The 14063-nt window shown below is 47.7% G+C and overlaps 1 protein-coding gene across 1 annotated transcript; it reads right to left on the bottom strand.

The window, feature by feature from the left end:
• Positions 1-481: 481 nt before the first annotated feature.
• Positions 482-12591, bottom strand: Gabarapl2 (GABA type A receptor associated protein like 2). The gene is made up of 4 exons (XM_090357261.1): positions 12017-12591; positions 11647-11702; positions 9733-9905; positions 482-1073 (listed from the first exon to the last, which is right to left on the bottom strand). Exons 1-4 carry the CDS (start codon positions 12048-12050, stop codon positions 983-985), a joined length of 354 nt encoding a protein of 117 aa, XP_090213387.1. The 5' UTR covers positions 12051-12591; the 3' UTR covers positions 482-982.
• Positions 12592-14063: the final 1472 nt, after the last annotated feature.

Consider the following 14063-nt stretch of genomic DNA (forward strand, 5'->3'; position numbering starts at 1 on the left):
CATTTGAGCCACAGTGCCACTTCTGGCATTTTTTTTTTTTTGGCAGTTTAGTAGAGATAAGAGTTTCTTCGACTAGACTTCTATCTCCAATTAACAATCAAAAAGCTGGAAGTGGAGCTCAGGGAAAGGACCGGAGTTCAAGTTCCAGGACGGACACACACACATACACATACACACACACACACACACACACACACACACACACGAGAAGGGGGAGGGGGAGGAAGGAAAAAGAAAAAAGGAAGTCAAGTTTCCAGTAAAAGACAGAGATCAGAAAACTTATGGAAAATATGCCTTTGCCTGTGTACATCCTGGTATGTGAACCATGTGAGTACACTGACTGACTGCTGACCACCTTTCCATGAGCCCAGCCACTGTTCTTATCCCAGGGGGGCTGCCTCACACCCAAAGTCCCTCTCCTGGCCTACAGACAGAGAAGCCACTACAAACAAGGTGAAAAAAGGACACAGTCACACTCCAATGCCTTTATAATAGAAGTTTTATTGTTAATTATTTACCTTAATAGTTTCAGAAAGAGGAACAGATTAGCTCAGTCCAACATGCTTGGCAGTTGGCAGAATCTAGTGAAGCCAAGTGTTCTGATTGCTAAGGATTTAATTTGGACGCCTTTAATACTTAGCCATCTAACACTTCAAACATAATCCAGAATTAATGCACTATCACCTTCCTGTTCACTTTAAGACAGCACCTACCTCACTTCATTATGGAAATGTCTTCATTAAATATGATTCCCAGAGGATCAAGTTCCTTAGAGAATACAGCCATGAGGACAGTGCACAGAAAGTAAAACTCAAAATAAAACTATAATTTACTAATCTAAGGAAACAAAACCTTCTAATATATTAAGAAATAAATCCAGTTACTAAGAGGTTCATGTAAAGAGGTTCTGGTGTAACTGAAAATGGCCGGCTATTTACAAGATACACAAGCAGGAATGGTACACCTAGCCCAGCAGTGGCCCTCAGAAGCCAAAGGTGTTCTCTCCACTGTAGGCCACGTACAAGAATCCATCTTCATCCTTCTCCTTCTCGTAAAGCTGTCCCATAGTTAGGCTTGAAAAAGAAAGACAAAAGGATCATTGAAAACCCAGTTATAGATGTTAGGAGGAACAAAACCAACCAAGGATAAGGTTGATCCCTGCTGGAATAGTATTTACAAAAACAAGGGGGACATAAAAAGATGAAGACAAATTAAATTGTTTCAGTAGATACCAGAAGCAGTCTCCAGCCTCAAACAGGCTGATCTGCCTCACTCTCACAGTGAGGCAGGTGTGTGTGTGTGTGTGTGTGTGTCCTGGTACTGGGACTTGAACTTAAGAGCTTTGTGCTTTTTTTCAACTCACAGCTGGTTTTCTACCATTAGATCCTGTTGACTTTTCTCCCAAGCTAGCTTTATACCAAGATCCTCAGCTGGGTTTAGGGACATGAACCAGGCCAAATGGGTTTGTTCTTATGGATACTTTCTGGCCAAAACCCATAGGCACCCAGAGATCTGCATCTGCATGACCAAAGAGACCTGCCTTTCCCACAGAAGGCTGTCCTGGGCTAGGGAGGGATATAACTTGATGAATTTGGTGGTAGACTACTCACCTAGCATACACAGGTTCTGAGTTCAACAACCAGATTTAAACAACAACAACAAAAATAAAACTATCCAGGCTTCCAAGGAACTCTACAGGAATAGATTGCTTCAACTAGACATGTGGGTGGGGGAAGCCAGCTTTTCTGAAGCTGTTAAACAGACTTCAGTGGAGACCTGATATTGTTCTGTCATGGAATTGAATTATCTCAGTGAGATTAGTAACATCTCAACTTCATTCAAGCTTTGGTCACATCCATACTGTTTGAGTGGTAAGGCCAGCCAGCTCACCTAACCCCCGCCCCCCCCCCCCCCCCAGAGACACCCGAGGCCTCTGCCTGGACAGGTCTTGGCCCTAGTAAATCTAGGGCCAATGGGGGAGAAAAAAAGGGAGCCAGGCCTCAGTGTGAAGTAGTGAGCATCCCCTGCTGCTCTGCCGTTGGTAGGCTGACAGGGACACAAAGCCTGATTTATAAGCACAGAGGTTTTCCCTTTCTATTCTTCCCCAAATGCAAGCTTAGCTCTGATGGCTATGTAGGTAGATGATTAAGTAGCAAAATGGGGAGGATGAATATGCTTATCAGCATCTTGCATGATAAATACGGTGCTTCCTGTGAGGATCTCTTAACCTGAAGTTTGTAAAGAACTGCCTGGAGCAGCACTATGGAATTAAAATTTCTGCTCTGAAAGAAATATTCTACACCACTGCTATGTGTCACAGCAGCCACTAGCTGCATTTAGCATCTGAAATGAACAAGGCTTACCAGGAGCCCCCATGAGTAAACCAAGGCTCACCAGAGCACGTAGCACCCAACCAAGGGCAGGTCATAGGCTAGGCCATCAGCCTGCTGCACAGACTTCGAAGACTTAACAGGCACGTAGATCTCCAGTCTGATTACATGCGGAAATGACTTTTTTGTTTTTTTGCTGGTTCTGAGACTTGGACTCTGGACCTGGGCATTGTCCCTGAGCTCTTCAGCATAAGGCTACAGCCCTAGCCCTTGAGCCACAGTGCCACTTCCAGTTTTCTAGTGATCAATTGGAGATAAGAGTCTCTCACACTTTTTAGTGAGTGCTGAGCTGGCTTTGAACCACGATCCTCAGATGCGAGCCTCCTGAGTAGCTAGGATTATAGGCATGAGCCACTGCACTCAGCTTTGAAATGATTTTTAAAAATGGATACTGGGGGTGGGGGGGGGGGCTGTGCCTGTCATACATGAAGACCTAGGTTTAATTCCTTGGTACCACATAAATAGAAAAAGCCAGAAGTGGTGCTGTGGCTCAAGGGGTAGAGCTCTAGCCTTGAGAAAATCTAAGAATAATGCTCAGGCCCTGAGTTCAAGCCATAGGTCTGGCAAAAAAGAAAAAAAAAAAAATACAGTGAGTTAATTGAACCCATAGCCTCATATAGGCTAGGCAAGTACCTAACCACTTGGGCCACACCTCTAGTCTCTTTGTTTGTATTTAACTTTGAGACAAAGTGTCACTAACTTTGCCTATGCTGACTTCAAGACCCTCCAGTCTCAGCCCTCAAAGGAGCTGTCACTACAGGTGTTCACCACCACACCAAGCAAACGTTTAAACCATCTATTACGTCTGTATGCCATTTCCACTGAAGGCACCATCCTAGAACATCCTTACTTTGTTGTAAGGCGGGAGGTACAGGAGGAACCAGCTCAATAGAACTCCTACAGTGCTGAGCCTCCACCTGGGCTTGGGAGCTCTAAAACACTGCTGCACCCCAGCCTTCCCTTCCCCATCCCTCCCCCGACCCTCCCCAGTGTGCTTTAACGCCTAGGCTGATCTAGCCCAGGTGTAGCCAGGTTGAGAAGAAACATTTGTCCTTTTTGGAAGGTGGGAAAATACTCATCTCCAAGAGTCAAGTGAGCAGGCATTAGGGCGATGAGCCAGGGGACTGAAAAGACAGACAGTAGCTTGCAGAAGAGCTTGGCCATGCAGCCAAAGCTTATGTTTTAACACACTGTTCTCTGAGACCCCCAGAATAAGGCTAACAGGACCACTTCACTTGGTTCTATCCAGGGTGCCTTGTGGATCTCACCACTGCCATTACCAAACGGGCTGACTGCAGAAGCAGGTACTGTTCAGTTCTGACGCTCCCTCCTGCTTTGTCACACTGGCTTCCACCTGGCGCTCTGCTCTTTTCCTAGCAAGCTAGAAGCTCGGGGCACAACGTCCCTGACTCTACTGCTGTAACAAATACTTGAGAAATACTAACTGGTGGCCAGTTAGTACAGGTACCATACTTAAAGCAGAGTTTGGAATACTATTATAATTAGCTGCTTGCGCTCTGCTTGAACAAAATGACAAATCAGAAGCTGAAAGACTGGAACCTACAACCAGACAGGAGTGAAGCCCCATGACCACGGGCTTCCCGTCCCACCAGCAGATGGAGACCTGCTGCTCTGGCACTGGTCCCAGTTGCTGTGGGTACATCCAGTCTAGGGTAGATCACTGGTGTTCACAGCACTTTCAAGTATTTCTTTTTTCTTTTTGTTGGTAATGGGGCTTGAACTCAGGGCCTGTACACTATCTGTGAGCTTTTCTGCTCAAAGCTAGCCCTCTACCACTTGAAGCCACAGTTCCATTTCTGGTGTTCTAGTGGTTAATTGGAGATAGGAGTCTCACAGACTTTTCTGCCTGGGCTGGCTTTGAACTTTGATCCTCAGATCTCAGCCTCCTGAGCAGCTAGGGTTACAGGTGTAAGCCACTGCGCCCAGCTAGGAAAAAATGTTTTAAAGCTCCATTACCTAGGCAGAGTACTTGCCCAGAATGCATCAAGACTGGTTCGATTCCTCAGTACCACATACATAAAAAAAAAAAAAAAAGCTCTATTACCAATACATTGAAGGAGAAGAATAAGGGACAAATATGAGCCAGACAACAGGACATGTGTAGCAGAAAGCTAGTGTGTCGAGCTTCCTGTTAGAATCCACAGAACACAGCTGCAAAACGCTGAGTGAGCAGGCCACTGCCAGAATGACCAGTGCCACTGTTACAGAGGCAGCTCCACTGTGTCCGTCCAGCTACATCACCTCCTCTTGTTGAGGGTCGGACACATCTCACGAGCAACACTACAACCCCAGGCCTCCAGCCGAAATTATAAGACAGCCAAAGAGAGCTGCTGGCCCCTCATGCTACCACCACAGCGAAGCATTACGTGTTAGGGCATCATTTGTGCATCTACACGCACCAGTCCCAGAACGGGGCTGCTCTGGCACTGCTACCTCCCAAACTCTGGGTCTGATGAGGAAAAAAAAATGGGAAAAGCCAATGGCAAACTCAAGGGAAAGTGAGATGGGATCCTGAAGTACAATTAAATGAAATCCAAACTGCTCTATACAGATCTGTTCTCCCCCCCTCCATTCAGGGTCACACAGATCCAGAATTAACCAGTGTTCAAGTCAAGGTTCAACAGGATCCACATCCAAGAATGGCCAAGCTGCCAAGGGCAAACATTAGTTTTACTAATCCATAGCTTTATGAATAAGGGCAGTCTGACCCAGAACTAGGTGGGTGCCCAACCCTAGCAGAACCTGTCCTTAGCCCCCAACCAAGGGCAGCTCCTGAAGCCCAGCCTGACTCATCAAGCTGGCCAGCCATCTGCATGGAGCTATGTGCTCCCTGGATGAGGGGAGATGTGATTGTGCAGTCAGTGCCCACTACTGTGAAGCCTGAAGATCCCCAAGATTCTAAAAGACAAATTCTTGGTTCTTTTCTTACCAGAGTTTTCTTTTTCTTTCTTTCTTTCTTTCTTTCTTTTTTTTTTTTTGCCAGTCCTGGGCTTAGGCTCAGGGCCTGAGCATTGTCCTTGGACTTTCTCAAGGCTAGAGCTCTACCACTTGAGCCTCAGCACCACTTCTGGCTATTTCTAAGTATGTGGTACCGAGGAATCGAACCCGGGTCTTCGTGCATGCTAGGCAAGCACTCTACCACTAGGCCAAATTCCCAGCCCTCTTACCAGTTTTCTATAATGGAAATAAACCTGTTTTTGAGAGGTATTTACCCCAAAATGATCAAAAGGTGATCTAATTTAGGATCCAGAAATGATCAATTTAACACAGCAAAGCAACTGAACATCCTCTTTTTTTTTTTTTTTTTTTTTTTTTTTTTTGCCAGTCCTGGGCTTGAGTTCAGGGCCTGAGCACTGTCCTTGGACTTTCTCAAGGCTAGAGCTCTACCACTTGAGCCTCAGCACCACTTCTGGCTTTTTTTCTATATGTGGTACCGAAATCGAACCCGGGTCTTCATGCATGCTAGGCAAGCACTTTAACCACTAGGCCAAACTCCCAGCCCCTGAACATCCTCTTAAACAGCACCAATTTCCCCTCATCAGGTTGTAACATCTTGGAGCTGTTGAGGGGCTGGTCCTGGGGCCTAGATGCTATCCTTGAGCAATTTTGCTCTACCACTTGAGCCATAACATCATTTCCAGCTTTTTTTGTGATTATTAACTAGAGATGGGAGTCACAGACTTTTCTTCCCCTGGCTGGCATCAAACCACAATCCTCAGATCTCAGCCTTCTGAGTAGCTAGGAATACAGGTATGAGCCACAGGCACACGGCTGAGGTATTTAGTAACAAGCTCCTATTTCTATTTTAAGAGGAAGGAGGGAGGGAGACTGATTGTTGTCTGTCCTAAACAAAGGCCTGAGACCACTGCCCAAACTGGGTTCCCCTTTCACATTTTCTCAATTCTTTTTTTTTTTTTTTTTGCCAGTCCTGGGCTTGAGCTCAGGGCCTGAGCACTGTCCTTGGACTTTCTCAAGGCTAGAGCTCTACCACTTGAGCCTCAGCACCACTTCTGGCTTCTTTCTATGTATGTGGTACCAAGGAATTGAACCCGGGTCTTCATGCATGCTAGGCAAGCACTTTAACCACTAGGCCAAACTCCCGGCCCCACATTTTCTCAATTCTATCTGCACCTAAGCATGGTTTTCTTCTGTTTCTGGTCTGATTTCTTGATGCAGACACACAGCAGAGAATTCCACTTTCTAATAACAAGAACTCAAACATAATTAAGTACAACTCTTCGGGACCTGCTTCTGTGTCTATTTCTAGAGTCGGTGCCTAATGCTAACCTGACAGTCATGACCCTCTCCACCCATCATCTCCTGTGTTCACTCTCAAGGCAGAAACAGCAGAAATGCTGTTCAACCTCAGCACAAGTGATCCTTGTCGGCTGTCAGTTTGGGAGAGGAAGGACTACTACAGGTCAGAATTCATCTTTCCTCCATACAAGGTACACAGCTGTGCAGCTGACCCCCTGGGTGAAGGCTGCCAAGAGCAGGGGAGAAACTGCTTCTGGAGCGCTGAGTCACACAGGGATGAGACCCTGGGCACTTCGGTTTACATTTACAGAAAGTCTACTGATAGCACATGCCTTTTGTTTATAAGCCAATTTGAGAGTATTTTTTTGTTTGCTTTTCTTTTGAGACTGGTGTAACGCAGACTGCCTGGGAACTTGCTTAGTAGCCAAGAAATGCTAGCAGTTTTCTAGCCTCAGCCTCCAGAGTGCAGGAAGGCAGGAGTGTACCATCACACCTGGGTATCCAATTTCAGTTTTTTTTAAAGACTAAAATAATTACCTGTGCTGACGACTCATGTCTGTAATCCTAGGTACCCAGGAGGCTGAGATCTGAGGATCGAAGTTTAAAAGCCAGCCCATGTAGAAAAGCCCTCAGCTTTTATCTCTAATTAGCCACCAGAAAATCAGGAGTGGTGTCATGGCTCAAAGTAGTAGAGCACTAGTCTTGAGCAAAAAAGTTCAAGTTCAGAGACAAGGCCTAGAGTTCAAGCCCCATACCTGACCCCAAAAAAAAAAAAAGGGAAGAAAGAAAGAAAAATAAAAGCTGAAGATTTGAGGGGCATGGTTCAAGTGATAAAGTGACTATATAGTAATTGTAAAGCCTTGAGTTCAGAGCTCAGTAACTGGAAAAAAAAAAAAAAAAGGAATGAACCCCAAAAGAAAATCGTTGCATCAAGTGTGGGGACACAAAAAATGAAAAATTGTTGCATCAAGTGTGGGGACACCAAAATGAAAAAAATCGTTGCATCAAGTGTGGAACACAAGTCATTAACTGGGGCCAAAGTGCTCAGGGCCTCGGTGTTCTTCACCTCTCGCCAAGTCAAGGTTTGAGTTCCTAGTATCTATGTGACCTGGGTCACTTGCAATCCACTTTACAACAGATTCTCACTGCAATGGAAAGGCAAATGAGACTTAGAAAAAGGCAGCCTCTGTGCCCTCCCTTTTCAATTTCCAATTCTATTTATACTTCAACAGGGAGGGGGTGGCTAATGACTTACAGTCATTGTATTTGCTAGATGCGAGGTAATGTCTTAATGAAACCTGCTGAATTTCCTTGAGAAGTACCAGAGGATCAGCAATGAAGAAGGTAAACTACAGCGCCTCAGGTCTTGTTCAACTCCTCCCTACTAAACCACCACCTCCAGGAAGGAGGAAGCAGAGTCACCAAGGCCACTACAGAGTGCCAGGTGACACAGAAAACAACTTACTTCCCCCAGTATCTTTAGGGAAGCTGAGAAAAACCCCGTAGAGTCCCAGACTTCCTCTCTGGTGAAAAATGCCATGACTACCAAAGCTCTAGCTGTAGCAGACCAAGGCATCCGCTAGGCAGAACCTGAACAAGGACCTTGAGGAAGGAACTTCTATTTCCTCTCTACCAAACACCGTCAAGTATGGGTGGAAGAGATTGGAAAAGGAGGTCAGATAAAATAATAGCCAGAGATCTTTACCTTTAGTAGAAAAAATCTCTGGAATTTGGCTTGGGCCGATTCTGGAGATTTAAGGGTTATTGGCAGAACATAAACTGAAAACTAAGCCAGTTCCTGGGGCTTCTGAAAGCCTCAGCTTTAGGTATTACTTTTGAAGATAACTTGAAACCTAATTCAAGTCATGTAAGATGTGGCCAGGAATCACCACTAAGGGGAGAAGTGGGGCCAGCATCTGTCTTGGGACTTGGATATGCCCAATCAGTAATTGAAAGAAACAACCAAAGGGTTTACACAGAGCCATTTTATTTTCTTCTCCACAGGGAACTAAAACCAGCTGTCAGCTACACCAAAGAATTATAATTTCTCCTAAGTATGAACAACAAATTACAATCCCAAAGATGGCTTCCAAGCAGTACAAGAGTCAATGTGACTATAGTCAAAAGATGTCAAGGGTTACTGTGTAAGTCCATAAAGAGATTTTAGAGCCCTTTCCTAGACAGTAGCCATTTTATCAAAGGCTACTGACTCACTATGACAAACAGTGGAGGAGTTTAGTGAGTAAGCAAGCATATGAGTAACTGAATGCGCTTGGCAGGGCCTACAAACTTCTAATGAAGAGCAACAGGGGTGAATTATGCTGCTATGCTTTTTTTTTCTTTTTAAACTCTACCCCAGGCTGGCATCAAACTATAACTTTGCCTCCCAAGTGGTAAGATTCTAGGTATATGTCACTAAGCCCAACTTGTTCTATTTTTCTTACGATCTATGGTACATGCAACATGTACTGTCTTGTTTCCCTTCAGCTACTGATGTCAGGGTATATAGGTTTAATTTAGTTTTTTGCCAGTCCTGGGGCTTGTACTCAGGGCCTGGGCACTGTCCCTGAGCCTCTCTGTGCTCAAGGCTAGCACTCTTCCATTAGGCTAGCACCCTACCACTGGAGCCACAGTGCTACTTTCAGCTTTTTCTGTTTATGTGGTACTGAGGAATCGAACCTAGGGCTTCATGCATGCTAGGTAAGCACTCTACCACTAAGTCACATTCCCAGCCCAAGATATAAGTTTTACAGTAGATATTTCTTTTTTCTTTTTTTTTTTTTTGACAGTTATGGGGCATGAGCTCAGGGCCTGAGCACTGTCCTTGGACTTTCTCAAGGCTAGAGCTCTACCACTCGAGCCACAACACCACTTCCAGCTTTTTTCTATGTATGTGGTACCAAGGAATCAAACCCAGATCTTCATGCATGCTAGGCAAGCACTCTACCACAAAGCCAAACTCCCAGCTACAGTAAATATTTCTAAGCACTTTCAAAGTTTTGAGTTCTATAAGCAGCCAAGCACATGGTTAAGGCCAGAAAGCTCATCTAGTTAGCACTCTCACCTGGACTGTGGGACTGTCTTATCCACAAACAGGAAGATTGCCTTCTCAGAAGGAAGCTGGATCCTTTTCCTGATGATCCACATGAACTGAGCCACAGTAATGTCAGATGGAACCAAGTACTTCCGCTTGTCAATGTCAACAATCTGAGAGCCTGAGACTTTTTCCACAATCACCTGGGAAAATGAAGACGGTTAATTCTAGATACTCAAGAGGATGAAATCTGAAGATCACAGCTCAAAGACAACCTGGGCAGGAAAGTCCATGACAGACTTATCTCCAGTTAACCACCAGAAAATGAGAAGTAGCTCTGGGGCTCTAAGTGGTAGAGTGCTATCCTTGAGCAAAACACCTGAGTTCAAGCCTCACAACCAGCAAAAAAAGAGGTGAGTTGGGGAGCAAGGGAAGAGAGGAGATGAGAGAGAGGATCTGGACTGAATTTTCTAAAAGGAGAATCTGGCCTCCCTATCAGGGAAGTGGTGAGCAATGTGGGCAAGGAGCTGCACAGCATGAGAAAATATGCCCTGGCTTAATAACTCACATTCTCTGGAGAGGAAGAATTGATATAAATGTGTCAAAGGGAAATGGTAAGTGCTTTTTTGTGGTCAATTATACCTCTCATCCCTGATCTCAGCACTTACAAGAGAAACACAGTTACTAAGTTGTTCAACATACAATCTAGGCTGACACAAGAACATCTCATGATATTCAGGTGGCCAATGGGTCACGCTTATACTCCTAGCTACTCAGGAGGCTGAGACCTGAAGATCCTGGTTAGAAGCCATCCTGGAGGGAGAAATCTGAGACTATCTCCAATTAACCAGCAAGAAGTCAGAAGTGAAGGTGTGGCTCAAATGGTAGAACACTAGTCTTGAGAGAAAAACCCAAGGCCCTGAGTTCAAATTCTAGTACCTGCCCAAAAGAAAAAACTCTGGTGAGGACATAATCTAGAGCCTGTTACTCCAGGATCCAGAATGTAGCCATATTATTAGAGAAATAAGGTCCCAAGGAACACCAGAAACAAGAATAGCTGGCCAGGCTCCAGGAGGAGGCTGAGATCTGAGGATCACAGTTCTAAGCCAGCCTGAGAAGTTAAGTCTTCTAAGTCTCTTAATCTCCAGCCAAAAAGCTGAAGTGGGGCTGTAGCTCAAAGTGGTTGAGCAGTAGGCTTGTGCAAAAAAAAAAAAAGCTCAAGGACAGCGTCCAAGGCCCTGAGTTCAAGCCCTAGAACAACAAAAAAAACCTGTAAATAATAATGAAGGATGGCTGGACCAATAGGTATGCCCTGGCACTCCCAAGCAGCCAAAACCCCAGACCTTCACATTTGGGCCTGCTGCTTCTCTTTCAAGGGAGGTTTTGAATATGCCGATCTAATTTTCTCCTCAAAGGCATTGTTTACAGGTAAACACCATCAATAAAAGACCAAGTATCATTAAGGTTCACAATAATAATCCCTACTACCATGACAGAAAACCATTACTTATTAACAGGAAAGGAACCTTTGTGGGTCTTTTGGTTAAAGCGAGAGGACAGGCTCGGGGTGAAGAAGAAAAGTTACAAGATATCAGCTCCCGGTTTAAAAAAGATGTCCTGGGAGTAAAGTACCACTTCCAAGACCCAAGTGACACTTCACCAGCGCTCCCAAAAGTGGCGGTGGCTTGTCGCCCTGTCCTAGAACTTCTTTCTTACGTAATTGGCTAGGGAGCCCGCTAGCTGCCGACAGCTTACTGGCCTAGATCGGGGTATTCAGCACTGAGACGCCCGAACAGCACCAGACAGCCGACGGCCCCCCGGTGCAGACTGCCCGGTCCCCGGCGAGGCCTGGGGCCCCGGCGAGGCCTGGGGCCTCCGCTTTCCAACTGTTGAGTGGCCGGGAGTCCGGCGGCGGCCCCGGCGCCGGGGCGTCCCACCACTCACCGGCACGCGGTCGGGGTACTTGGCTCGGATCTTCGCGGATTCCACGCATCTGTGTTCTAAGAGGGAAACACACGGGGCTGAGTGACGTCCGCCCGCCGGCGGACTCCGGGTCCCCGGCCGTCGTCCGCCCTCCTCCCTCCGCGGCCTGCGAACGCCCCAGCTCCCGTCCCGGCCGGTGTCCCCGCGCTCCCCGGAGGCCCCCGGAGGGCAGCACCGGGTCGGGGCGCCGCCGTCCAGCGTGGAGGCCCCGCGGAGACCCAGGCCCCGAGCGCGGCGGCCGCCCCGCCCGACCGGGCCCCGGGGCCGCCCGAGTGGGGGAGGGGGGCGGCCGAGACCCGGCCGGCGGCCCGGATGACGACCGCGCAGATACCCAGAGAGTGGTCCTCCTTGAACATCCACTTCATGGCGGCGGCGGGGACGGGGCAGAGCCGGCTCTCGGAGCCGCGGAGTCCGGGGAACCGACCACAACAACAACGACGGCGGAGGCGGAGGCGACGGCAACTACGCGGCGGGCGGGACTTCCGGCTGCTGGAGCTTAGCAACCGGCTGCGGGCGTGGCTTCCGGCGCCGCTCGTTGGCCGTCGCGGGGGGGCGGGTCTTCACGTGAATGGGCGGGGCCTCGGGGGGGCCTTGGAGGGTCTCCCGGGGAACCGGGGGCGGGGCGGTCGGGGCGTGTGGGGGTTCAGGGTGTTCGCGGCCCGAGGGAGCGATCTTCCGGCGCGGTGGGTGGTTCGTGGGGTGTCTGAGAGCGGGAGTAACAGTTCTTCCGGCGGCTCGCGGGGCAGTGGGCGGGGAGCGCTGGAGGCTGGGGGTCGTGGGGTGGCGCGGTCCCTGGTGGGGTGATGAGCGGGGTCCGCGTCGGAAGTCAGCGATCGCACGTCACCTCGGCCTCACACAGTTGATTCCTTCGTGTTCTTCCTCTGTGCGTATTAAAATGGACGTTTAAGGAGACGGACACCCGATTGGAGGTCGGTGTCCCCGCCCGGACGCGTGACCTCCCGGGCAGGGCGGGGCCCGGCCTTGGGAAGCCTGGCTGGTGAGCTCGTAAACAGGGTGCTCCTCTCAGTGGACACGGGATCGCCTGGCACGTGTGTGTCACTCTGATGCGCCCGTCGGGTCATCCATCATTTCCTGAGGCTGAATTCCTGGTGGATGGCTGTGGAATCCAGCGTCATTCCAAAAACGTGTTTGTGGTTTCAAGATTGTGCGGAATGGTTGGGAGGTGTGGGTGAGAATGTGGAGAGGACTGACACTGATGGAGACCCATTGCATTCATAGATTGCTTTGTTGAACGGAAACTCCTTTCTACACCAAAGATAATTGAAAACTTTTTGTAGGGGCCGGGAGTTTGGCCTAGTGGTAGAGTGCTTGCCTAGCATGCACGAAGACCTGGGTCTAAAAGCTAGGTACCATATAGTCAGAAAAAGTCAGAAGCGGTGATGTGGCTCAAGTGGTAGAGCTCTAGCCTTGAGAAAGTCCAAGGGCAGTGCTCAGGCCCTGAGCTCAAGCCCAGGACTGGCAAAAAAAAAAAAATCCTTTTTAATTTCAATTTAGAAATCGGTGATGTTGCCTGGTGCTGGTGAAGAGGGAAAATGGCAATAACATTTCATAGTGAATCAGTGGAGAGTTTAAGTTGAACTGAAGGGGTAAGGGTATATAGTCCAGTGATAAGCTGTTTGCCTAGCATATGCAAGAAAGACCCTGGTTCTGTCTCTAGGACAAAAAAGGAAGGGAGTGAAGGAGAAAGAAGCAAGAAAAGGACTGGGAATGTGGCTTAGTGGTAGAGTCCTTGCCTAGCATACACGAAGGCCTGGGTTCAATTCTTCTGTACCACAGAAAAAGGCCAGAAGTGATGCTGTGGCTCAAGTGGTAGAGTGCTAGCCTTGAGCAAAAAAAGTTCAGAGACATTGCCTAGGCCTTGAGTTCAAGCCGAAGGACTAGTAAAAAGAAAAAAGAAGCCCGGATCTGTGGCTCATGCCTGTAATCCTAGCTATTCAGGAGGCTGAGATCTGAGGATCTCGGTTCAAAGCCAGCCCTGGCACTAAAGTCCATGAGATCTTATCTCCAATTGACCACAGAAAACCAGAAGTGGTGCTGTGGCTCAAGGATAGGGTGGTAGCCTTGAGCTGAAGAGACAGGGACAGTGCCCAGGCCTAGAGTTCAAGTCCCACAAAAGGGGAAAGAGGGAGGAAAGAAATAAGCTACCCTTTTACAGAACTGTTGTCCTAGTCCAAAAGCATGTACATCACCTTACAATGTAGGTGAGGCAGGTTAGTTGTAAGATAAGAATGCTGAAATGATCCTGTCTCCCAGGCATGACCTAAGAGACACCCAGGAGTTCTTTCCTCCTCCTCCTCCTGCACCCCTTTTTAAGATCCAAAGGGGACTAATATCCTTTAGGGAGGGAAATATGGCAA

This window comes from Megascapheus bottae, chromosome 24, assembly GCF_031878675.1.
Source record: "Megascapheus bottae isolate mThoBot1 chromosome 24, mThoBot2.hap1, whole genome shotgun sequence".
Taxonomy (NCBI): Eukaryota; Metazoa; Chordata; class Mammalia; order Rodentia; family Geomyidae; genus Megascapheus; species Megascapheus bottae.

Excerpts from the sequence above, each read along its gene's own strand:
- Gabarapl2 (XM_090357261.1), bottom strand. The coding sequence starts at position 12,050 with ATGAAGTGGATGTTCAAGGAGGACCACTCTCTGG. Across the intron at positions 9,906-11,646 it reads AGTACCCCGACCGCGTGCCG|GTGATTGTGGAAAAAGTCTC; the intron begins GTGAGTGGTGGG and ends TCATTTTCCCAG. Across the intron at positions 1,074-9,732 it reads AAGACAGTCCCACAGTCCAG|CCTAACTATGGGACAGCTTT; the intron begins GTGAGAGTGCTA and ends TTCTTTTTCAAG.